This window comes from Pan troglodytes, chromosome 1 (assembly GCF_028858775.2).
Source record: "Pan troglodytes isolate AG18354 chromosome 1, NHGRI_mPanTro3-v2.0_pri, whole genome shotgun sequence".
In the NCBI taxonomy this organism is placed as follows: domain Eukaryota; kingdom Metazoa; phylum Chordata; class Mammalia; order Primates; family Hominidae; genus Pan; species Pan troglodytes.
In genome coordinates, this window is record NC_072398.2 from 91599245 (window position 1) to 91625233 (window position 25989).

The 25989-nt window shown below is 41.7% G+C and overlaps 1 protein-coding gene across 7 annotated transcripts; it reads left to right on the forward strand.

Annotated features, from left to right (window-relative positions):
- The first annotated feature begins 1105 nt into the window (after positions 1-1105).
- Positions 1106-25460, forward strand: FCRL4 (Fc receptor like 4). Of its 7 annotated transcripts, none has more exons than XM_063796507.1 (13): positions 1431-1634; positions 3200-3220; positions 10099-10353; positions 11438-11692; positions 11997-12281; positions 12769-12876; positions 13102-13389; positions 17890-18003; positions 19179-19206; positions 20676-20758; positions 20986-21054; positions 23910-23941; positions 24030-25460. In XM_063796507.1, the coding sequence occupies exons 1-13, from the start codon at positions 1604-1606 to the stop codon at positions 24114-24116; spliced, it is 1656 nt and encodes a 551-aa protein (XP_063652577.1). In that variant the 5' UTR covers positions 1431-1603; the 3' UTR covers positions 24117-25460. The 7 variants fall into 7 exon arrangements, with proteins under 7 accessions (XP_001168141.5, XP_063652597.1, XP_063652577.1 ...); XM_063796509.1 differs by having other exon boundaries at positions 1463-1634; positions 10102-10353; XM_001168141.5 differs by lacking the exon at positions 12769-12876 and having other exon boundaries at positions 1106-1634.
- The last annotated feature ends 529 nt before the right edge of the window (positions 25461-25989 follow it).

Here is a 25989-nt window from a genome sequence, read left to right on the forward strand (position 1 = left end):
GTTGATGTTCAATACAAACCCTAGTTAGAAAATAAATTATTACAGATATATAGAAAAACATTATATTAGAAAAATACAGACCACTCTTAATCCATCCTATGTCTATTACCTATTCACAGATATCTTGATGTGATGGTGATGGTCACGATAACTGCCTTCCATCTTAGTCCATGCTCATCTCTCAGTCCTAGAATGATATTCTTTCAGCTTGGATGTTACTTCCTCAGGGAAGCCTCTTGTGCATCCCCAGAACTGGGTCAGATTTCCCTCTTAGTGGACTCTCACAAATTACATACAATTCACTTGTATGTAATTTCCTGTTGACTTGCTGTCTTCTCCACCAGAATGAAAGCTTTCCAAGTCTTGATTAACACTGTGCTTCCAGCACCTGGCACCATACCTGAAGCACCATGGTGTTTCTTTTTTTTGCCATTAACATTATATATATATATATATATATACACACACAAGATAATAGCATAAAAAAGTTTTAAAGAGTTATACATACCAAAATGTTATACATACCAAAAAACGTCACTATGGATTTTTCCATTTTTTTCTTAATTTTTTTTTTAAGTTCTGGGATACATGAGCAGAGTGTGCAGGTTTGTTATGGGTAGGGAGAGCATTAGGTGTTTCTTAAAACACCAAAACAGCATGTTGCCCAGTGTGAAAGAATCCAAATGGCAAAAATCAAAATTTAATAGAATTATTTAAATACCCACTCTGACATCCTGACGTGAATCGCTTCTTAAAGCTAAAGCCATCATATTTTCAGAACTCTCTAGCCTCTTGTCTTTCAAGGAAATCACAACTTCTTCTCTCTGCCACCAGATACCAGCCATATGTATTTCAATCAATATATATTTGCCAAGACATTCCTGTAGCAAATTTTGGATTCTAGGACATTAAGTAAAAATGTTATGGCCTATTATCTAGGAAGAGCATGATGGGGCTATAATTTACTCCTCAGCTTGCCTTCTACTCAGATCAAAAGTTGTGGCTTCCCCCAGGACTGATGAGTCAGGATATTTTCATATATATCAGACAAGGTGAGAGTTGTCTTGTGATTGAGATGTTTCATCAGGTCTACAGACGGCCTGCTGGAGGTGTTCCAGTAGAGGTATCAGCGGTCAGAGGAGGCCTTTTCTGTGTTGAATGAGAAATTCTTCATCTCTGGGGAGATTCAGGGACATCCTTAGATTATGTGGATTTCAATAAGCCTGCAATCTCACCTCATCTCTGGTAGCAGAGAGAATAGGTTGTGATTTCCTTGAAAGACAGAGCCTAGAGAGTTCTGAAACTAGAGTAGTTTTAACCTTGAGAAGTGATTCACCCCAGGATGTCACAGCAGTACTTAATTCTATTAAATTTTGATTTTTGTGGTCTGGATTCTCTCACACTGGTCCACATTGCTGTCTGGTGTTTTCAGAAAGATTCCTCTACTTCCCCCTTTCACTTCATTATCTCAATCAGCTTTATGCAGAGAAGAAGCTTACTGAGCTCACTGCTGGTGCTGGTGTAGGCAAGTGCTGCTTTGGCAATCTGGGCTGACCTGGCTTGTCTCCTCAGAACTCCTTCTCCAATCCTGGAGCAGGCTTCCATGCTGCTGTGGGCGTCCTTGCTGGCCTTTGGTAAGTGATGGAGAGGAGACCTTTGCTTGCTGCAAAGCTGAGCCTCACCATGAGCAAAAGCCCTCTTTTCTGCTGCTGCAATCATGGATTTTTACTCCCATTTTAGAACAGCAGAAAATGAACAAAAAGGAAAGATAATGATTTACTGGTAGAAGGGGAAAATGATAATAATTGATTTCCAAAGATGTATTTCTCATCTACTTTTGCTATGAATTGCCTATGGAAAATCATTTTACCCCCAAATGGACTTATTTTGTTTATGCAAAAAGAAACCTATGGCTAGGTTCAGTCCCTAAGTCACAGAGCATGAGGACCCAGAGGAAAAGATGGACTGAGTTCTTTGTGAAGGATCAAGTCCTGATTGTGAACTCAGGTAGAAAGGATCACCTGCTGAGAATAGTTATTTCCTTCTCTGTATTCTAAGATCAAACCTGTTCTGATGTTTGCAAAGAGCATGAGAAGAGAAGAGATAAGATGGTTTCCCTTTGATTTTTTTCTTCCTGCTTTTGTACCACTTGTCAGTGTTTGTCCAAATGAGGCACGGATTTCCTAGTTGCTCCAACTGGGGAATTAAAGAACAGTCAGTCTGTTGTACATTAAATATTTATTAAGCGTATTTGTCTAGTTCCCACCTGATCCCCAGACCCCAACTAAGGGAAGACCTATTAGTGTGATTGGCACATGATAGGAACTAAGGAGTGAATGGATGGGTATACTTGACATACCACACTGCTGGGCACCATAGAGGATGCAGAGACCTGAAGGACACAGATTCTGCCCTCAAGAGGTGACATTCTCAATAGAACCTCAACGTACACATGCAAGAACATCTGACTCGACAATATGAGAAAAATATTACACAAATAGTTGCAGGATAATGTGTGAGGATGTCAGTTAATTTGTGCTAAGCCCTGGCTACATCCCACTTTTCTAAGGGCACCCCATGTATAAATGTATCCAATTATCTAACATTTGATCAGGTGGAACTTTTATAACTCCCATTTACAAATGAGGAAATGAAGGCACAAAGATGTTGGTCTTGTCCCTAAGGTTTATGCAGCTAGTACAGTGGCAGAGTCAGGATTCGAACCCATAATCTAACTTTGGAAACTAGGCTTTTAACTACTACCCTCTACTGTCTGTCTCATTTTGAGTTCCAAATTAGCTATGATAATAAGTGTTCTGAGTCAAGAGAAGAGGAATCAGCAGCAGCCCCATACTAAAAAATTAATGACAGCAGCCATTAATTGAAACCTTACTGATCTAACTCATGACAGTATTACTATGAGGTCGCTTTCATGAGCCTCATTTTTCAAATGAGAAAACTGAGACTTGAAAGTTCATGTGGTTTGCCCTGGGTCATACAGCTAAAATTCAAACCAGACTGTCTGAGTCCACAGCCTGAGCGTCTGGCCACTGTGTTTCCCCACTTCCCTGGGATGGATGGAATGGAACGTGTTTCTCTTCCTCTTGGTTGGAAGTAGCATATGAGTGTATGGGCTCTCAGGGTGAATAGTTCGGGACTCTTCGCCTACGCTGATGGCTGGCTCTTTACTCTCTTTCAGCTCCAGTCTGTGGACAATCTGGTAAGTCCTTATTTTCTTTGCTCCTTTATGTCTCTAGATACCCTAATAACTATATTTTATCTCAAATACTTACAAGAGTCCCTGTTGTCCATTTCATCCTTTTCCTGAGCGCTGCAGGGATGTAGAGACATCAGCTCATGTGGTGACCCTGACCCTAAGAATCAGGCTATTTGAGGGTCACTCTCTTAAACCAAAACTGCCATTGTGCTGGCTAAACATGGCAGGGCCTGGGATATGTGTCACAGCGTCCACAGGAGGAGGAGCTGTCACCCCGCCTGATGTGGGATTCTAGCCAAGCCTGATGGAATGCATAGCATCCCAAGAGGAAAAGGGTAGAAATAAGCCAATACTTCAGAGGGGGAGGCTGGGGCTCCAGCAGCTTTTCCACTAACCATGTGTAACAAATTTATCCCCAACTCCTGCATCCCATGGAGACACACTTCTCTGTTAATAGCTCAAATTATGATGACTCTGAGTCTCCATCTATCCTACTGGTCAGCAAAAAGTCCCATCCTCTATAGGCAGCTGCCTCACAGGTGTTTTGGCCATTCCTATAGCGCACCCTAGGAGCTGCTGGAGCCAGCAAGGGCCTTGGCCCCCTTGAGGTGCACTGTCTCTTGCAGCTCCTCACTCTGCTGTTCTTCCCCTCCTCGGTGCCGTGGACACAGACTATTTCCCATACACCCTTCCTGAGACAAGATTATAACTTGGCAGACTTTGCTAGTGGTTCTAGAATGGGGAAATGAAATACAAAAAGTGCCTTGAATTAACTGCAGCTAGGGATGTGGTTAACCTCAGAGCCCATCAACTCAGTCTCAAACACACGAAGGCCATGAAAAGTTATGTCCCTTCCTGGCCATAGGGCCACCTGCACATAGCAGGGGCAGCTTCCTCAGAGCAAAGAAGAGTCTAGTTGCATACATCAAAGGAAATCAACTCTCCTTCCCTCCAGTAGAAGACCTATTGCCTAAGTCCCAATGGCCCTGCATCCAGGTGCTTCCCAGGAATATAGCTGGTAGGGTTTTCTATTCTCTTCAGCAGAAACACAGCCCCATTCCCACTGATGACATAGAGTATTCTGTCCCAACCTTTAAAGACAGAATCTTCTTTTTAAAAAGTGTCTGCAGAGGCTGGGCACAGTGGCTCATGCCTGTAATCCCAGCACTTCGGGAGGCTGAGGTGGGTGGATCACTTGACGTCAGGAGCTCAAGACCAGCCTGGACAGCATGGTGAAACCTCATCTCTACTGAAAATACAAAAAATTAGCCAGTTGTGGTGGCACATGCCTGTAATCCCAGTTACTCAGGAGGCTGGGGCAGGAGAATCACTTGAACCCAGGAGGTGGAGGTTGCAATGAGCTGAGATCAGGCCACTGCAGTCCAGCCTGGGCAAGAGTAAGACTCTATCTGAAAAATAAAATAAAATAAATTCTGCAGAGATACAGAGATGTTTCACCTTACCAAACAGAACATTTAGCTTCTTCATGTAAAACATGCAGTTGGGTTATTTTACAGTTTTCTTTTTTCCCCGCAAACAGAGAAAGGGCATTTTCTTCACATTTAGATGTAACTGAAAGATCTATTTGGGAAGTTCTTCTGGACAAAGGCAAGAATGTTTAAAGTTTTAAGCTTTCAAAAAGCAATTGCCTGAAAATCTTTAAATGTAGACAGTCCTCATCTGAGTAAAAAAGGTTCCAAGGAGAAAATAATTTATTCTATTAAAAATTTCATAGTAAATAGCAATCCCCAAAATTGAAATTTTATTTTTGAAAATTAATACAAATGAAAACAATTTGTTTTATTTTCTACTTCACAGAAGTTACATTACCACAGGCAGTTTGTAGGGCAAAGCATGAATCTAATATTGACTTTTCAAAATGTGGTAGCTGCCACAGCTCCAGGCATCATGACTTTGTTCGAGGCAGAAAGTGGGGAGAAGTAGGGAGACAGGTGGAGAAGGGAAGTGAAGCTGTCAAAGAGCACCCAGTGTGCATCTCTTCTTTCAAATAAAGGAAGAAGATTTTCCCAGAATCCCTATTCCCTAGTCCATCCCTAGCATTATTTCTCTGACATCCCTTTATTCAGACCTGGATCATGTAGGTGGGAAAGTTAATACTTCATTTTTTCAAACACATTAGTGCGCAGAAGGTTAGAGAGAAGAGCATTGGGACTGACTTTTGAGAGCCAAACAAGTGTTTTCCCTATTATAGATTTCTCCTTCATAATCGTTAATAGGTCTTGCTCTGCCATACTCTTTAGTGATTTTATGAGTCATCAGAGCAGTGGTTCCACATAACTTTTACCAAGTTTATAAATTACTGCATCTTCAACAGAATCTAAAATAGTAATCAATTTTCATTTGTACACCCATTGAAAGATTAGCCTACCAAAGCACTTATCTTGGAGAAGGCTAGATAGTAGTATTATATTGGTAAGGACGTTTGAGTGAATGTTTCTAATAGTGAATAATTTGTGTTGTAGTTACTTTTGTTGTTAGCCGGCACAAAGTCAGAACTACAAAATTCAGAAAATAAACATTCAGATTAAAAAGAGCCTCGGAAACAGTTTCTTCTTAGAAGATATATAATTAAAAACAAAATCTCCTCCCAGCTCAGAAATCCTCTCCACAACGGTAGTAGAGAAAGTAGAGAAAGTAGGTATTATTGAACAAGCAATAAGCCAGAATATGATGAGCATCACAGACAATCCACTAAGAAGCTGCAAAGTCAGAAAGGAATTCCACCCCCTCATACAGCCAATTAGATACAGCCCATGCATACATGTTTTCAAGATAAACAATAACTAGGCCTCAAGTAAGAGGGCCTGACAGCAACTTTTCTTCTACTAGTTCATCTTAACTTTATCCTGGTAACTGGCGAGACAACCTGTCTTAAGGAACTGAAGGGAAACAAACCTCTGTCTTTACAGCAGCAGGTAGTTTAGCACATTGGAGAAAGCTGAGCCCACCAAAGTTAGGTCCTTACTCTCCCACAGGAACTGAGAGAGACGGAGGAACTATCTCTCTAGATGTTTGTATTCAAAAAGGTGGTTCCCAGGACTTCCCTGGGTTGTGAGCCAGGCAATAGTCTTAATTTTTTATTATTATTATACTATAAGTTCTAGGATACATGTGTACAACGTGCAGGTTTGTTACCTATGCATACATGTGCCATGCTGGTTTGCTGCACCCATCAACTTGTCATTTACATTAGGTATTTCTCCTAATGCTGTCTGTCCCCCAGCCCTCCAACCCCTGACAGGTCCCAGTGTGTGATGCTCCCTGCCCTGTGTCCATGTGTTCTCATTGTTCAATTCCCACCTACAAGTGAGAACATGCGGTGTTTGGTTTTCTGTCCTTGTGATAGGTTGCCGAGAATGATGGTTTCCAGCTTCATCCATGTCCCTACAAAGGACATGAACTCATCATTTTTTATGGCTGCATAGTATTCCATGGTGTATATGTGCCACATTTTCTTAATCCAGTCTATCATTGATGGACATTTTGGTTGGTTCTAAATCTTTGCTATCGTGAACAGTGCCACAATAAACATACGTGTACATGTGTCTTTATAGTAGCATGATTTATAATCCTTTGGGTATATACCCAGTAATGGGATGGCTTGGTCAAATGGTATTTCTAGTTCTAGATCCTTGAGGAATTGTCATACTGTCTTCCACAATGGTTGAACTAATTTACACTCCCACCAACAGTGTAAAAGCCTTTCCATTTCTTCACATCCTCACCAGCATCTGTTGTTTCCTGACTTTTTAATGATCGCCATTCTAACTGGCATGAGATGGTATCTCATTGTGGTTTTGATTTGCATTTCTCTGATGACCAGTGATGATGAGCATTTTTTCATGTGTCTGTTGGCTACATAAATGTCTTCTTTTGAGACGTGTCTGTTCATATCCTTTGCCCACTTATTGATGGGGTTTTTTTTCTTGTAAATTTAAGTTCTTTGTAGATTCTAGATATTAGCCTTTGTCAGATGGGTAGATTGCAAAAATTTTCTCCCATTCTGTAGGTTGCCTGTTCACTCTGATGATAATTTCTTTTGCTGTGCAGAAGCTCTTTAGTTTAATTAGATCCCATTTGTCTATTTTGGCTTTTGTTGACATTGCTTTTGGTGTTTTAGTCATGAAGTCTTTGCCCATGCCTATGTCCTGAATGGTATTGCCTAGGTTTTCTTCTAGAGTTTTTATGGTTTTTAGGTCTTCCATTTAAGTCTTTAATCCATCTTGAGTTAATTTTTGTATAAGGTGTAAGGAAGGGATCCAGTTTCAGCTTTCTACATATGGCTAGCCAGTTTTCCCAGCACCATTTATTAAATAGGGAATCCTTTCCCCATTTCATGTTTTTGTCGGGTTTGCTGAAGATCAGATGGTTGTAGATGTGTGGTGTTAGGTCTGAGACCTCTGTTCCATTCCATTGGTCTATATATCTATTTTGGTACCAGTACCATGCTGTTTTGGTTATTTAACCAGTGTAAACATTTACATGCATTTGAAAAGGACAGAGAAAGAAATTCTGAAAGAGGAAGAGAAGTCACTTACTTTTGGCAGGGAGAATTAGGCCTCTTATTTTTAATTTGCATTATCCTTGAATTCTTCAGTTTCTATCCACAAATGCTTCAAAGATTTTAGGGCCTACTTTCATGTAGGGTTAGTATTTTACTGTCACAAGAGAGTGCCTTTGAGGTCTGGGAAGTTAGGAGCACCTACCTCCCCACACTCTTATTGTCTGCAACTATCTGGATATATTTCTTATGACAAACAGAGCCTGCTTACCTCTCCCATTTATATTTCTTGTCAGTAAAAATATAACTTAAATCCCTTTCCATAACTGTCTAATTGACCTCCCAATTTCTATATTCACTCCATCTACAACCCCTATCCCACCACATGCTCATGCTACATGTACAGGAGGGAAAAAATTTCCCTCTATCTATGTTAGGTTTGAAGAAAACCAAAATATTTCACCCCAAAATATGGCCACCTGGTATAACTAGTATTTTGAATTAAAGGCCTTTAAAGATCAACAGAAGAAACTTTTCCCTATCCACCTAAAGACCAAACCAACCCACCAGTAAGAACAGTTGTTCTTCCCTTCTCTCTACTTTAGAAAAGAAGACTGACGGGTGTAACCACACCTGAACAGACCCTATCACAACAAAATATCTATCCTTCAGGCTCATTCATCTTCCAAATAGAACCATTTATCCATTAATTCACCATAGTCATTATTGATTGCCCTTCAAAAGAGTTACCTACATTCCCCCTCTCCCCACTCCCCTCTAAAAATGGCTGTGTAAGTATCTGGGCCTTATTGGTATATTTGGGGAATCACTCTGTAATTCTTCCTTGTACATGTTAATAAATTTGTAGGCCATTTCTCCTATGAATCTGCTTTTCATCAGTTGATTTTTTCAGCAAACCTTAAGAGGGCAAGGAAAAAGTTTCTCTTGATCTCTACAGGTTAATTTTCTGGGGCCCATAAATTAACTTGATAAAAGATAGATTAGACGGGGCATGGTGGCTCACGCCTGCAATTCCAGCACTTTGGGAGGCTGAAGCAGGTGGATCACGAGGTCAGGAGATGGAGACCATCCTGGCTAAGAAGATGAAACCTTGTCTCTACTAAAAATACAAAAAATTAGCTGGGTGTGGTGGCACTCGCCTGTAGTCCCAGCTGTTCAGGAGGCTGAGGCAGGAGAATCGCTTGAATCTGGGAGGCTGAGGTTGCAGTGAGCCGAGATCGTGCCACTGTACTCCAGCCTGGGTGACAGAGTGAGACTCTGTCTAAAAAAAAAAAAAAAGACAGACTAACAAGTGAAAAAAACTTTTAATTATGTACATACACAGGGGAATTTACAAAGAAAAAAATGGCTCAAGGAGGCAGCCAGATGATTGAGATTTACACAGGTTGAATATCCCTCATCCAAATATCTGAAGTCCAAAATCTGAAAGTTTTTAAGCACTGACATGACGATCAAAAGAAATGCTCATTGGAGCATTTCATATTTCAGATTTTTGGTTTATGCATATGTTCCAAACTCTGAAAAAAAACTCAAACTCTAAAACCCTTCTGTTCCAAAGTGTTTTGAATAAAGTGTACTCAACCTGTATACCATCTTGGATTAAACAAAGGGAAAGGAGTTTTGGGCTTCTGGGTTGAGGAGGCAAGCTCTGGTGGATGGACTAGGAAAAACATGGTAAACAAGGGTTTTTATGCATATTTAAGTCAATGCCTTCTTTATTGATGAAAGTTGTCAAGAGTCTTCCTCTTCCTGGTATGGGAGAAGGAGACATATTTACAAAAGGAAATTTCCTTTATAAGGGAAAACTTCCTTTTTTACTTATAAAGGAAAACTTGTGCCTTGCTTTTAGACTTTTCCTATTTCTGGTGATTCTCAATAGCCTTTAGCTCAAAATAATCCATATGCCAAAGAGACAAATCTGGAGATGGCATTTTCTGGTACCCTTCACATACAAGAACTCATCTTAGAGAGGTCTCTGTAACAACAAGATCCCAGGTGAGAGTCTAGGAGAAATGCAATTTCCAACTATCTACCTGAGGACCTGGTTCACTGAAACAAGTAAGAGGGTTTGTGAGCCTCCCATCATCTATCACTGCTGAGTGGATCCTGCCAGGGCTGCCCCCCACTCTGAAAGGCCAATCTGCTGCTATAGACCGCTGAGCAGCCACTGCACCCTGCAGGAGGTGAGCACAGCTCACCTGCAACCTGGGTAAACAGAAGTCATCCGGGGGCATCTTAGGGATCTCCCAAGCCATGCCCTCCACTGTAACCCACACAAGCCACTGCAGCTGGGACTGCAGGCACCTCCACCTCAGACCTATTACTCTTTCCTCCTCAGCAGCTGCACACAAACCTGTGATTTCCGTCCATCCTCCATGGACCACATTCTTCAAAGGAGAGAGAGTGACTCTGACTTGCAATGGATTTCAATTCTATGCAACAGAGAAAACAACATGGTATCATGGGCACTACTGGGGAGAAAAGTTGACCCTGACCGCAGGAAACACCCTCGAGGTTCGGGAATCTGGACTGTACAGATGCCAGGCCCGGGGCTCCCCACGAAGTAACCCTGTGCGCTTGCTCTTTTCTTCAGGTGAGAAAGAAGGTGAATTAGTTGAAACTTTATAAATGGTATCAGTTTATCTTAGCTCCCTGGAGATTCCACGAACTGGGGTCTTTCATTCCTCTCTAACCCTCGATCCCAGCTCCTTTAGTTTCATATTTTCCCTCCAATGTCTACAAATGTTTTCCAAACTACTACTGAAACTTGAGTTTAAATGGTTAATATTAATCGACATCCCCACACACTTACACAGTCAAGAAAATGAGTTAGTTTTAGGGAGTACAAAAATGAAGCTGTCTCAGATCCTGCCCTGCAGGGCTTTATAGCCTCATAAGGGAGAAATTACACACACGTAAATGTGCTGAGGACAAAAGTGCCATCGAAGGAGCTCAGAGGTGGGAAATCTCCAACCTGATGCTTTTTATCCCCACCCGTTGTTATGTGTCCCTTCCTCATTCCTAGTTTTCCCTCTGATTGGCATCAAGCTCCCACAGCTCCTCCTGTCCAGTTTTACCTGATGGATAATGATTTTGGTCACTTCCAAGGGCACGGTCTACAGGAGTAGGCATTCAACACAGTCATCTAAGAAAGAAGAGATATAGCTAACCTCAAATTAGAATTATTAGAATATGAACAGCAAGGAATTCCCATAAAGGACCACATCCACTGTCCCTTGAACCTAGACTGTGTCTCTGACAAGAATCCTGCTACAAATCACACTCCAATGTCCAGGAAGAGATCCTCATGTAGTTCTCTAAGTGCCACTTCTTTCATAGCTCCTGCTCTGAGACTCGGTGAGCAGGTTGGTGTTAAGTTCTGCTGTACTCTATCATGTCAGAGATTTTGATCACACCTTCTCTCAGCTTTTATTCTCCGTATTAGACTCCTTATCTTTGGAATCTGACTTTGAATGATAAAATAGGTGAGTCTGGGATTTATTTAGGAATTGTACCTGAAGCATGTTACACTGATTTAGGAGGAGTTTCGTGAGCTTGGATCAGGAAACTACATCCTGTGGAAGAAAGAAGAAAACAATAAAGCCTTTGTAATTCAAGAGAAGAAGGAGGTAGCAGGAATGCTTTGAATGACGATCTCCTCTCTGTGTCTTTTCCAGACTCTTTAATCCTGCAGGCACCATATTCTGTGTTTGAAGGTGACACATTGGTTCTGAGATGCCACAGAAGGAGGAAAGAGAAATTGACTGCTGTGAAATATACTTGGAATGGAAACATTCTTTCCATTTCTAATAAAAGCTGGGATCTTCTTATCCCACAAGCAAGTTCAAATAACAATGGCAATTATCGATGCATTGGATATGGAGACGAGAATGATGTATTTAGATCAAATTTCAAAATAATTAAAATTCAAGGTGAATCTTTCAGTTCATATAGATTTGCTTAGTAATGACAGGGATAGGAAACTGAGCATGTAAGGAAAGAATTTACGGGTTACTATTGAAACTCTGGATAGATGAGAGGCACCAATCCTCTAAGAGGCAGAGAAAGTGGGGTGATTGGACCTGAATAATCCTGTAGAAGAAAACTGTGATAGAGGGCTTGATAAGTTTATCTTGCTGTGTGTCTGAAGTTTCCTGGGACTGAGCATCCAAACCTGTCTCTCACAGAGTCCTAAATACTCTCGTGCTCAGAACTTGACTTACCTCTTCTCTCTAGAACTATTTCCACATCCAGAGCTGAAAGCTACAGACTCTCAGCCTACAGAGGGGAATTCTGTAAACCTGAGCTGTGAAACACAGCTTCCTCCAGAGCGGTCAGACATCCCACTTCACTTCAACTTCTTCAGAGATGGCGAGGTCATCCTGTCAGACTGGAGCACGTCCCCGGAACTCCAGCTCCCAACCGTCTGGAGAGAAAACTCAGGATCCTATTGGTGTGGTGCTGAAACAGTGATGGGTAACATCCACAAGCACAGTCTCTCGCTACAGATCCATGTGCAGCGTGAGTGTTGGAGAGCCAGGCATCTTCCCTGCCTCTCTCTGCCCCTTGGGTTCTGTAGGCATGGGGACTATGTAGCAGAGATGGGTTTTATCATCCTGACAGAGGCACCAGGCTTAGGCCAAGAAGTGAAGTACTATAATAAAAGAAATACATGACTTCTTTTCTACCTCCATTTTCCTAAAAACTCAGTCTTCCTTTGAAATTCTATCACTTCAGAATCACAGCTGACTCATGGAGTTAGGTTTGAGAGCTATGGAAAACAAAACAAAACAAGAAAATAAGGTGCCCTGCTAGGGATTTGGCAGATTCTAGAATGGCTAGATCTTAAGGATAACTATTTAGAAGACAAGCATCCACCTTTTCCTGGTCAGTAGCAATGAACAGTGTGAGTGCCTATGATGTGTACAGCAGAAAAGAAGGAGAGATAGATAGATAGATAGGCCCAATAAATATCACTTAGGTACAAAATTATGACTTTTGAAAACAGATGTGGTCCAGCCTAGTGCCATGGTGGCCGCTATTGCTATTACCTGTCCCTCAAAACAACTCAGACCTCCAGCCAGGATGTCAGACAAAACCCAAATGCTTCTTCAAGGTTAGTCCTTTTTTCTTTCCTGGGGCCTCGTATATCAGGATGGAAAGCTTATCACATTTAGTGATATTCTCAGCGCTAAATCTGTGGTCTGTTGGCCACAATGCTAGTGCCTGCTGAAGAGTATATCTTGAAGTCACATAAAATGTAACCCTTCCCAACACCCCAGCTACCTAGCCCTGCCCTCCTTCACACCCGATCCCCACCTGTGGTCTCATTTTCACATAGGGATCCCTGTGTCTGGGGTGCTCCTGGAGACCCAGCCCTCAGGGGGCCAGGTGGTTGAAGGGGAGATGCTGGTCCTTGTCTGCTCCGTGGCTGAAGGCACAGGGGACACCACATTCTCCTGGCACCGAGAGGACATGCAGGAGAGTCTGGGGAGGAAAACTCAGCGTTCCCTGAGAGCAGAGCTGGAGCTCCCTGCCGTCAGACAGAGCCATGCAGGGGGATACTACTGTACAGCAGACAACAGCTACGGCCCTGTCCAGAGCGTGGTGCTGAATGTCACTGTGAGAGGTGAGTTTTAATCTCTATTGACCTTATTTATTCTCAGCAAACTTCCTCAAATTAAGGGTGGAGATAGCTAACATTACCCTGTGACTCTGCTGTTTCTGTTTCCATTTTGCCATGGTCCACTGTGATAAATAATTTCTTCCATTAGAATAGTAATAACTCACTCAGGTCAGAGTAAGGTCCTGTAGTGAGGTAATACTGGCTGGGAGCCATTTTGCTTTTTGGAGGTGATTTTGTTTGTCTGCGTTTGGGTCCATTGTGTGTTCATCTCCAAGAGGAGCCTTACCTCATTAGCAGTGTTTCTGGGTGGGGCACAGCTCTGTCACCCTACCGTGTCATCCTATAGTATCAACTACACCTCTCCTTTCAGTAAATCATTCACACACACCACACACATCAGACCTGCAGCCTCAAGTCCACAGAACCAAAAGCACAAGGTATTTCTTTACTTCATTACTATAATAGAATCCTGAGGGATTCTCGGCAGCCAAATTGTACGTGGGTCAGGAAACTCACAAGAAGCAGGGAGAGCAGATACAGAGCCCACTTTTGTCCATTGAGGAGAGAAGCCTTACTTTGGGATATCACAGGTTTAGCTCATATACATCTCTTCCTCCATCGCTGAGAAGCCACACTGGGCCAAGCTATGTTCTCACTGAGCTACCTTAGCACTAAGGAAGTGGTCTTTACTGGGCTTCAATTCCTCCTCAATCTCAGGTTTAGTTGTATTCCTGGCTCTCTGAAAAAGAAAAGAAAAGAAAAAGAAAGAAAGAAAGAAAGAAAGAAAGAAAGAAAGAAAGAGAAAGAAAGAAAGAAAGAGAGAAGGAAGGAAGGAAAGGAGGAAAGAGAAATAAAGAAAGAAAGAAAGAGGGAAAGGAAGGAAAGGAAGGAAAGAAAGGAAAGAGGAAAGAAAGGAAAGAGAAAAGAAAGGAAGAATCTAGCTTTTATTACATTACTAGAAAGCTAGATTTCCCTGCTTTTCTATACAATAAAACTCCTCAATTCACTCTCCTTACCTCCCTGATTTTTTCTTAAACCCATCACCACCAGGCTTGCCTCACTCCACCAAAATTACTAATGATCTCCATATTTCTAAGGCCAGTGGAAAACTGTTCCCATTTGATTTGACCTACCTCCAGCTTTTGATACAATTGAGCCCTCCCTCCTTCTTGAAACATTTTCCTGCTCAATTTCTGGGACATAACCTGTTAGTATTCTATCTATTCAGCAGATACTTTTTAAAGTTTTCTTTCCAGATCCTTACAATATTTCCAACTTCTAAATTTTGGGGACTGCTCCCCAAAAACAGCTGCACTGTTTATACAAAGTCAGCTCTGACGGTCAAAGCCATAAACCTGAACAGTTTAGTCAGAGGCTCCAGCAAGGGGTTGCTATGCGAATGGCCCAGATGCGGCTCAACTTTCCCTTCAGCTCCCTCGAGGCAAGTCTTATGATCAAGCAGGGCCCACCAGGTTAAGAGACTGAGGTGTTTCCCCAGAACTAAGTACCACAGCAGTCTGCATCTCAGTCTGGGAAGATCACTGGGTGTAATTCCCAGCAGAGAAGGACTGAGACTGAGCTAATGTCATTTCAATGACTTTTTTTTTTTTTAAGATGGGGTCTCTCTCTATTGTCCAGAGTGGAGTTCAGTGGTGTGATCTTGGCTCACTGCAGCCTTGACCTTCTGGGTTCAAGCGATCCTCCCACCTCAGCCTCTCAAATAGCTGGGACTACAGGCATGTGCCACCATGGCCAGCTATTTTTTTTTTTTAATTTATTTTTCATAGAGAAAGGTTCTCACTACGTTGCCCAGTCTGGTCTTGAATTCCAGGGCTCAGTGGCATTTCAAGAATCAGATTAGGGGAGAGGAAGAAGGGATTAGCAAAATTGCAAGCTGCCAAGGGCTCCCTCGAAAGACTCCTGAATGCCCTGAAATCCAGAGTAACACTGATGGTAGAGGGTGTTTCTTCTGCAGGAAGGCTCTTATTCTGAAAAGTTTACCTCAGGAAGTTCAAAGATTATAATCTCTGAGGAGATAACAGTGAATCTGTTGGTAAGTATAAATTATTCCTCTTCCTTTTGGGGGTTAAGGTCATCAGAATGGATCAGCTTCTCCTGATCCAGGCAGTGAACTGGCCACTTCACATGTATCATTTCATTTTATTCTCATGACAGCCCTGGAAAGCAGGTGTCAACATCTATTAAGGAAACAGATGATCTCAAAGATTAAACAGACATCAAGGATCCAGTGATGTTTGATGGAATAGCGATTCCCTCCTAAATATTTTTTAATCATGGACTTTATGCAAAATCCCTGTGCTTAGAAATAAGAGAATATATAGCAAAGAGAGAAACTCTGCAGTAGCCTCATGCACTGGGCTAAGGTGGGCTGTCTCAGGAAGCTTCAACTGCCATAACCAAATACCAGGGACTGGGGAGCTTAAAAAACAGAAATCTATTTCCTCATAGTTCTGGAGGCTGGAAGTCTGGGATTAGTGCACTAATATAATTTGGATTCTTGTGAGGGCTCTCTTTCTGGCTTACAGAAGGCTACCTGCTTGCTGTGTCCTCACATGGCAGAGAGAGAGAGCAGGACAACCTTTCTGGTGTTTCTTCTTAGAAGGGCACTAATCCTATCTTTGGGGCCCCACCCTCATGATTTCATCTAAATCTGATTACCTCTCAAAGGCCCTGTCTCCAAATACCATCACATTGGGGTTAGAGCTTCAGCGTATGAATCTGGGGGAGAAGGGCACAAATCAATCCATAGCATGGACTGAGGATGTCTGGGGTAGGGCTGTGTGGGAGCAGGCTTAACCTATGGAGGTGTCCTCTAAGCTAATCAGAGAGCAGCCTGAATTTCCTGAGAGTCTAGGGCATGGTGTCAGGACCACAAAATATGAACTAGTATTTCCCTAGACGTAACACTTAAGTGGCAGGCACTGTTCAAAGCACTTTACATGTATTAACTCATTTACAACAGTAAATAGGAAACTGAGGCAAAGGGAGATTAAATAATTTTCCCTGCCCACACAGTGAGTAAGTTGAGGAGCTGGGATTCTAATCCAACAACCTGGATTTAGAATCTGTGCCTTTCTAACTGAGACAAATTTCAATTACTTTCCCCAAAGTAGCCATTTCTTTTAGGAAATAGGGTTACCAGGAAGGTAGAGTAACTTGCTTTCTGCCCTTTGAGTCTAGAATCCTAGGCCTGGGTGTGGCTGATTCTGATTTTGCACCAGCGGATGCCCCAGCAGGCAATGGGGAAAGATTCAATACAGGATGTAGTGGCCAAGCCTCTCCGTCCTTAGATTTCTGTCCTGCTCTCCACCCTCCTCTTTCAGCTGTTGTGGCTGGGAAGCTGGGCTGGCTGTCCACTGAATACTGTTTATTGGTGGAACCACTCATAGGTCAAAGGGCAGGTTTGTTGGTATTGTTGAGGAGGGAAGGATAATATCAGAAATGTCACCAGCCACTCCTGGCCAATGGCTCCTCTCTGCCCAAAATCATAGATGAAAATAAACGGAAATCATGGTCAGTGTTGCTGTTGTTCTACTACCTGCATGTTCTCTGTCAGTTCTGTGGTACCTGTGTCTGAGGTCTGAATTTGGTTTACCTGGGGACCAAGAATACATATGGGAAAGTACCACACCCCACTCTCCACTCTCTGTCCCTCTCTCATGCTTTTTGCTCTTTAGCGCATCACTACAGGGCATGGTATAAATTTATGTATTTGTTTATTGCTTGTCTCCCCTCCCTGGGTTATAAACTCAAGAGCAGGGACTTTAACGTCTTGTTCACTCTTGTATCTTCAAGGGTTAGGTCAATGCCCAGCACAGGGCAGCCTCAGTAAATATTTGTTGTATAAATAAGTAAATTGAATGAAACCTCCTTTTCCGTGGATGAAAGGATAGGAGAACGGACCCCATGGAAATATCAAAAGCCCCTAACAATTTATTGATTATGTGTACTTTTCCATCCGTTTTTTTCTCTCCTGCCCTTCAGAGCACACAGGCACAGGCTTCTATGAGGAAGGAGGCTGATGCCATTTCATCGTGGTGTCCCAATGCGGAGCAATCTCAGAGTTACTGTTGGTTCAATTGGTGCCGTAATCAGTGGTGCAATTTTCATTCTCTCTCAGGCAGTTTGCTGTTCCTAAGTTAGGTGCTGCCAAGCCACGATCCCACAGTATCTCTCCAGGTGTCTGGGGGGCAATTTGCAGGAAGCCAGCTTACCAGAATACAACATTAGGATTTCCCCTAAATTGTTAGTTTCTAAAATGATTCACTGAAGGTAGAGGGAGCTGCTGTTTCCTCTTCCACTCAGGCCCTGGCCCACCCAATGTGAGTTTTCTGGCCAAAACCTGTCCCAAGATGTCTTTATGAGTCCTAGTCCTTTAGATTTTTCTCTCTTCCAGGGCTCATTACCCAACCAAGCTGAGGAAAAGGCAATCCCAAACCCTGAACCTCTCCACTGAGATTCACACAGGTCCTTTTCCCTTAGAGACCCCAGGCAACAGAGATGGTCTTGTCGCCGCGGGAGCCACTGGGGGGCTGCTCAGTGCTCTTCTCCTGGCTGTGGCCCTGCTGTTTCACTGCTGGCGTCAGAGGAAGTCAGGTTTGTGCTCTTTTCTTTGCCACAGTTCCTGCCCTGTTCCTTACCCTGAACTCAGCATGCAGACAGCCTTAGTGGCCACCAGGCCACCACTCCCAAGTCTCCACTCCCAGCGTTCACACACACTCACGTCCGTCCCTTCCTTAAGGGGCAGTTTTGCAAACAGAAGCCATGAATGAGAGCTGCTCATATCTAGTCTGATTGGCTAAGTCTCAGTGAAGGGGAGGAAGAGTGAAATTTTTAATGTAAAGTTCCAAAAACTTTATCTGAACAGTTTACTTAGGCAGTTTCTTTGGTTCATACAGACTGGGCAGTTAGATACTTCAGCCTATCCTAAATCCACCATAAATGGAGATTCAAAATGAACTAAAGGCTCTGCAGAAATGATTGAGAATAAGAGCTGGCTAATTTTATCCTTCTGTCCCCTCAGGGGCTTTTCTGGGTCTGGCTTTTCAGGGTCTTTTCTGAGCAGGCTTGAGCCTGCCATCTGGTGCTCCAGTGGCCCCTCTCTCCTCAGGTCAGCCTCCCCTGCCTCTTGGAGATGGTCTGTCCCAGGCACTGTTTGCTGCGTGCTTCCAAAGACTTCTTGCCTCAGCCCACCTCAGGCTGGCTTTAGATGCCAAGAAACCTGGTGTAGAAGACAGGAGCAGAACCTTTTTCAGCTCTAGAATAATTACCCACATCCTTCAACTCTGTCTTTTAATTCAATTCAACTTTCCAGATTCCTGACAGCACCTTCTGTGTGTCCTGCATTGAACTGGAGGTAGGGAGCTTTGGACCTCTGACCAATTCTCCTTAGTGGGGCTGAGTCAGAGCCCAGTGCTCCTCTGGGCATGGCCACAGATGTTCCTCGAAGTTCACCCACAGCTCACTACTCTCCAAGTGACACTTTGGTTATATGTAATGTTTCCTGAGGGATTTCAACACAGACTTGAGTCTTAATAAATTCTCAAACAATTACATACTTAACTCAGGAGTGTGCAGTGTGCAGTCCTGGCCTCAACAAGTTATATGCTTTGTACAATCCTTTTTTCACCTCATTTTCATGAAAACCCAGGACTGGGCGGGTGTTTGAATTGACTGTCTTGATTACCTCTCTTAGATAGCTCCTGTTACGTGAAGTCATTGAGAAAGAGCTCCCTCTGCTGACAAAAATGCGTCTTTGCTTTATTTTGCAGGAGTTGGTTTCTTGGGAGACGAAACCAGGTGAGACCTCAGTTTCTGCCAGTTCCTTTTTAGTTTCCCAAGTACACAATATGGAAAACTGTGGGGTTATGAAATTAGGTCAAGTTATACCTCTTTGGCCCTGTGGCTAGATACTTCCATTTTCACACTCCATGAATTGGTCAAAAATGAAGCTTCCTAGAACTTTGCTTGTCAGCTAATAGTTTGCAATACATGCAAAATAATAGATTTCTTATTTGATCTTAACCTACTCATCTAAATGGATAATACCAAAGGTTATAAAGTACAGAATATTTCTTGTACTATAATTAAGTTAAACAATGTGTTACTATAACTATGCATACAATGACTAGAGTCTAGATTTTCTACAAATGGTCTAGGTTTTCCAGAGAACTCTATGTTTCTAATAATCTTCTTTTTGCACCATACACGCATATATACTCATTAAACGTTATGTCCTTAACTTCCATTTGGAAAATACTGTCATCTTCCTCCTTCTATGTCAGTGTCTCAGTCTTAGGTAAGGAATAAGAGTGTGGATTATGTCTAATTCCTTCTTGGATTGTACAGACATTACAATGTAAAGACATTTTATGTATGTATGTATGTATGTATGTATGTATGTATGTATGTATGTATGTATTGTCACCCAGGCTGGAGTGCAGTGGCACGATCTTAGCTCACGGCAACCTCCGCCTCCCAGGTTCAAGTGAGTCTTGTGCCTCAGCTTCCAAAGTAGCTGGGATTACAGGCGTGAGCCACCACATCTAGCTAATTTTTGTATTTTTAGTAGAGACCAGGTTTCACCATGTTGGCTGGGCTGGTCTCAAACTCCTGGCTTCAAGTGATCTGCCCACCTCGGCCTCCCAAAGTGCTGGGATTACAGTGTGAGCCACTGCACCAGGCCAACAGTAAAGTAAAGACATTTACTCACTACTTCCTGATGATGAAGAAGCCATTATGTATATATTTGAGACAGGATCTGGCTCTGTCACCCAGGCTGGAGTGCAATGGCATCATCTCAGTTTCCTGCAGTCTCGACCTGCCAGGCTTAAGCAATCCTCCCACCTCAGCCTCCCAAGTATCTAGGACTACAGGTGCATGTCACCATGCCTGGCCAACTTTATTTTATTCTGTGTAGAGACAAGGTCTCACTATGTTGCCCAGGCTGGAAAGCCAGTATTTTTTAACCAAACAAGAGTAATCATTCTAACTATGAGACGATGATTGTTACTATGATGTCAGAGACTCCCTAACCTTGTTTCCAGGCAGCCTGTCCATACCACAGCCCCAGGGTTTTTTTTAAAAAGAACAGTCTCACTCTATATAGACCTATTGAAACTCTGATTAAACCATTCAGGCTTTCCAGTTCCCTACTGGCTGCTGACTTTCTCCAAATCCTCTTTCTCCTCTGCCGCTCTCCCTGGGTATCTCACTCTCCCGCATGTTACAATGTTCCAGGGATTATTATGTGTTTCTGTGTCTCACAGGCTCCCTCCCGCTCCAGGCCCAGGAGAGTCCTCCCATTCAATCTGCCCTGCCCAGGTGGAGCTTCAGTCGTTGTATGTTGATGGTGAGGATTCCCTTCTAGGAAGCTGTTCCTGGCCTCAGCCATGGAAAGATAATGAGCTTTCAGCCCTGGGAAATGCCCCTGGACTCCCTAAAGTGCCCCAAATCCAGATATTCCCAGATAATTGTTCCATTATGTGTCCAAGAAGAGTGGAGATGATGCTTAGGAAGAGGCATCTGTAGCACTTTAATACTAACAGGAAGAGCCTTGAAAATGTCTTTTCTTTCCAGTACACCCCAAAAAGGGAGATTTGGTATACTCTGAGATCCAGACTACTCAGCTGGGAGAAGAAGGGGAAGGTACGTCTTTGGGAAGAGATTCTGGCTGCAAACTACATTCATTCATTCAACAAATATTTACTGAGCACCTCCTATGTGCTAGGTATTCTTGTAAGTATGGGAAGTCAATCAGTAAACAAGGCAGACAAAAATCCCTGCAGTGGAGAGCTTAGATTCTAAGGAGGGAAGATAGGCACTGAAATACACACAGTATACTTTTGCTGATGATCAGGATGAAAATTAAGCATCCTTCTGATAGATATTGTGATCATTATAGTGTATGTACTAAGGTCTCCCTTAGGTCTGAATGAATAAATGTTTGTAAAATGTCTACTATGTGGTAAGCATTGTGCTGAGAATATATATACATATATATGTATATATACACACATATGTATATATACATATATGTATATATACACACATATGTGTGTATACATATACATATATACATATATACATATATACACATATACATATATGTGTATATATGTGTATATATATACACATATATATGCATGGCATTTTTAATTAAGTGTTAGAAAATGTGATTTTTACAGTATTATATTCCTCTAATTACTGTCAGATTTTAAATTTTATATTGGAGCAAGGTAAGTTATTTGGAATGAGTTGGATCCTTTTGAGGCTTGCTTTTATTTAAGCTTTGTTAGGGTAAGTCTCGAGCAACCTTTAGAGTAGGGTTAATCTAGCCTGATAGTAAAGCAATGCATTTCTGGGGATTCTACATCAGGTGGTCCATTAATTACAAAATCTGCATCAGCTTCTGGTATTATTCTGCCTGTTCTTTTCTGGTAGTTCTTACCCCGGCCTAAGATACTTTCATCTTACAAATATGCCTATCAGTATTCAGCCAAAGACTTGAGGAGAACTCTCTGCAGACTTCTGGAGCTTTCGATCTGTTTTCCTCCTGTCTCTCTGGTACTGTCCTGCAAATTCTAGCTGCTTCAGTAAAACAGAACTGTTGGTCTCTGTCACTTCAAGTCAGCAAGGCTTCAAGCCAGAAGCCAGGCTCTTTCTGAACTCCCAAGTCCATGCACAGCTTAGTGGTAAACTGGTTCAATATCTGAAAACCACTGTTTTGTCCTTTTTTCTCATTGTTTAAAATGGGAAGATAAATCCAGTCCCTGTTAGTCCGTTTTGGCCACAATAAGCTGAATTGTTTCTTGAAGTTCTACTTCACTTCTTTAATCCTATTCAGACCCCATTTCAAGACCCACTAACAAATTGAGATCTGTTGTTAGAAAAATACCTCTCTAGGTAACTGCAACCTATGGTCCACTTTGGCTTTCTGAGGTGGGAGCTCTATATCCCAGTATCAGGGAAATCACTTCAACATCACTTCAGAAGTTCAAGAGGAATTTCTGAGATCTCCTTCACCAGGCTGGGGGCTATAACCTGCTACTCTCACCTCAGAAAGCTAAAGCAGAGACACGTTGGACATAAACTGATCCATCTTTCTAAAGACATCACTTCAACAAATCTTATTTTTTTCCTCCCCACACTTCCTTGCTTTGGTTGATTAACCTGGGTTCTTAGAGTCAAGGAAACAAGCAATTCTCTCTATTTCTTGTATAAATCCACCCATGGCACCTCACTTGGGAAGTTAAAATCTAGGAATTTTAGTTGTAACCTGATGCTGAAGGTGTTCTATGAAAATGAAGTATTATACATAAGACTCAGAGGAGGACTTTCTCAAGGTCACAAAGCCAGTAAAGGACAAAGCTAACACCAAGTCTTCTGTCTTGCTATATTTTCTGCATGCACAGCCTATTACTATATTTGACCAACATATATCACCTGATCACTTGTTTTGTCTTTCACTTTGTTCCCTGAGCCACCTCCATTAATCAGGATCCCCTTTGAATGGCAGCATTAGAATGGCCACTACCTTTCTTGGGTTGATTGAGTACATCTTATCTTATAAAGCCATCTTGATCATTTTGCTTTTCTTCATACTCTTTCCTTGACATATTTATCAAAACACCATTTAAGCCAAGCATTCTGTTGATGGACTAGTTACATTTCAGACACTTGAATTATCAATGATTTGTAGAATGGTTTCTTCACCTGTTCCTTAAGGTTTACATGAAGCCCCTGAAATCATATGCAAAGTTTTGTGCATATGACCATTATTCTGGGGAGAGTACATAGCTTCCATCATATTATTAAAAATATCTGTAACCCCTAAAGGTTTGGGGTAAGAATATGGTAACAATACAGTAAGAAACAGAGAGAAACCTCAAGTGCCCCAGAGTGTATCTGTTTTTCAGGCTCTCTGTCTCCATAAAATTGCTCTGCTGCTCTGATAATTCTACCTTTTACTCTGAGACTCTTAATTTCTAATATGCATGGTTCACCAAATCACATCTGCTAAACTTACCTCTCACTCTGGCTCCAACTCTAGGAAATCATGGCAATAAAAATCAAGAACTAGAACTTGTTAATGTAGGAGAGAGTTTTTCTCACAGAGCATGCATATGGAGTACTCTAATGGGAACTTGCCAAACAATCGGGGGTGGTGAGATGACAGTATTGTAAGTTAAGAGAAGCAAGAACTAAAACTAAGAAAAAAATAATCTCTCAATATCTGGTAGAGGAAGGGTGTGAGGTTTCTTAGTGTGGTATTGATGGAGGACTTCACAGATCAATGGAGCTTGAAAAGAACTTGCAGAGGGCTGGGTTAAGAAATGGTAGAACAGAAAGTCAAATGTATTGCAGGACATGTTAGGGGATGAGGTGGAGGGGATGAGGTGGACAGGGCCCAGTGGCTCTCAGACTCTAGGGCATCAGCTAACAGACTGAGTTCTAAGTGCATCATTATGCCCATAGTCCAGTGATTCTCTTTCTGTCCACAGCTAATACCTCCAGGACACTTCTAGAGGATAAGGTGAGTTTCATTTCCCCACAGTTTTATCTCCACCATTACCTGCAGCCTCACACTCCCTCTTGGTTTCCACTTCTTTCTTCCATTTCAGGATGTCTCAGTTGTCTACTCTGAGGTAAAGACACAACACCCAGATAACTCAGCTGGAAAGATCAGCTCTAAGGATGAAGAAAGTTAAGAGAATGAAAAGTTACGAGAACGTCCTACTCATGTGATTTCTCCCTTGTCCAAAGTCCCAGGCCCAGTGCAGTCCTTGCGGCCCCTGGAATGATCAACTCATTCCAGCTTTCTAATTCTTCTCATGCATATGCATTCACTCCCAGGAATACTCATTCGTCTACTCTGATGTTGGGATGGAATGGCCTCTGAAAGACTTCACTAAAATGACCAGGATCCACAGTTAAGAGAAGACCCTGTAGTATTTGCTGTGGGCCTGACCTAATGTATTCCCTAGGGTCTGCTTTAGAGAAGGGGGATAAAGAGAGAGAAGGACTGTTATGAAAAACAGAAGCACAAATTTTGGTGAATTGGGATTTGCAGAGATGAAAAAGACTGGGTGACCTGGATCTCTGCTTAATACATCTACAACCATTGTCTCACTGGAGACTCACTTGCATCAGTTTGTTTAACTGTGAGTGGCTGCACAGGCACTGTGCAAACAATGAAAAGCCCCTTCACTTCTGCCTGCACAGCTTACACTGTCAGGATTCAGTTGCAGATTAAAGAACCCATCTGGAATGGTTTACAGAGAGAGGAATTTAAAAGAGGACATCAGAAGAGCTGGAGATGCAAGCTCTAGGCTGCGCTTCCAAAAGCAAATGATAATTATGTTAATGTCATTAGTGACAAAGATTTGCAACATTAGAGAAAAGAGACACAAATATAAAATTAAAAACTTAAGTACCAACTCTCCAAAACTAAATCTGAACTTAAAATATTAGTATAAACTCATAATAAACTCTGCCTTTAAAAAAAGATAAATATTTCCTACCTCTGTTCACTGAAATAATTACCAACCCCTTAGCAATAAGCACTCCTTGCAGAGAGGTTTTATTCTCTAAATACCATTCCCTTCTCAAAGGAAATAAGGTTGCTTTTCTTGTAGGAACTGTGTCTTTGAGTTACTAATTAGTTTATATGAGAATAATTCTTGCAATAAATGAAGAAGGAATAAAAGAAATAGGAAGCCACAAATTTGTATGGATATTTCATGATACACCTACTGGTTAAATAATTGACAAAAACCAGCAGCCAAATATTAGAGGTCTCCTGATGGAAGCGTACAATACCACCTACAAATTATCCATGCCCCAAGTGTTAAAACTGAATCCATTCAAGTCTTTCTAACTGAATACTTGTTTTATAGAAAATGCATGGAGAAAAGGAATTTGTTTAAATAACATTATGGGATTGCAACCAGCAAAACATAAACTGAGAAAAAGTTCTATAGGGCAAATCACCTGGCTTCTATAACAAATAAATGGGAAAAAAATGAAATAAAAAGAAGAGAGGGAGGAAGAAAGGGAGAGAGAAGAAAAATGAAGAAAAGTAATTAGAATATTTTCAACATAAAGAAAAGACAAATATTTAAGGTGAGAGATATCCCAATTACACTGATTTGATCTTTACAAATTATATGAATGTATGAATTTGTCACATGTATCACCCCCCAAAAAAGAGAAAAAGAAAAATAGAAGACATATAAATTAAATGAGACGAGACATATTGACCAAAAGGAATGTGTGGGTCTTGTTTGGATCCTGACTCAAATTAAGAAAAAAAAAAACTACCTATGAAATACTAAGAAAAATTTGTACACTAATATTAAGAAATTGTTGTGTGTTTTGGATATAAGTGATAGTTTATTGTAGTGATGTTTTTATAAAAGCAAAAGGATATTCACTTTTAGAGCTTATACTGAAGTATTAGATTAAAGCTTATTAACGTAGATTCGGTGTACATGAAATTAGTAGATGAAATGATGTGATTTGGTTTGAAATAACCCGATGAGGTGAGGGTGGGTAGGAAGTGGGTAGGTATAGATGTAGCAA

Coding starts and splice junctions, on each gene's coding strand:
- FCRL4 (XM_063796507.1), top strand. CDS start 1,604: ATGCTGCTGTGGGCGTCCTTGCTGGCCTTTG. Junction 19,207..20,675: donor TTCTTGGGAGACGAAACCAG/GTGAGACCTCAG, acceptor TGTGTCTCACAG/GCTCCCTCCCGCTCCAGGCC. Junction 21,055..23,909: donor GCTGGGAGAAGAAGGGGAAG/GTACGTCTTTGG, acceptor TTCTGTCCACAG/CTAATACCTCCAGGACACTT.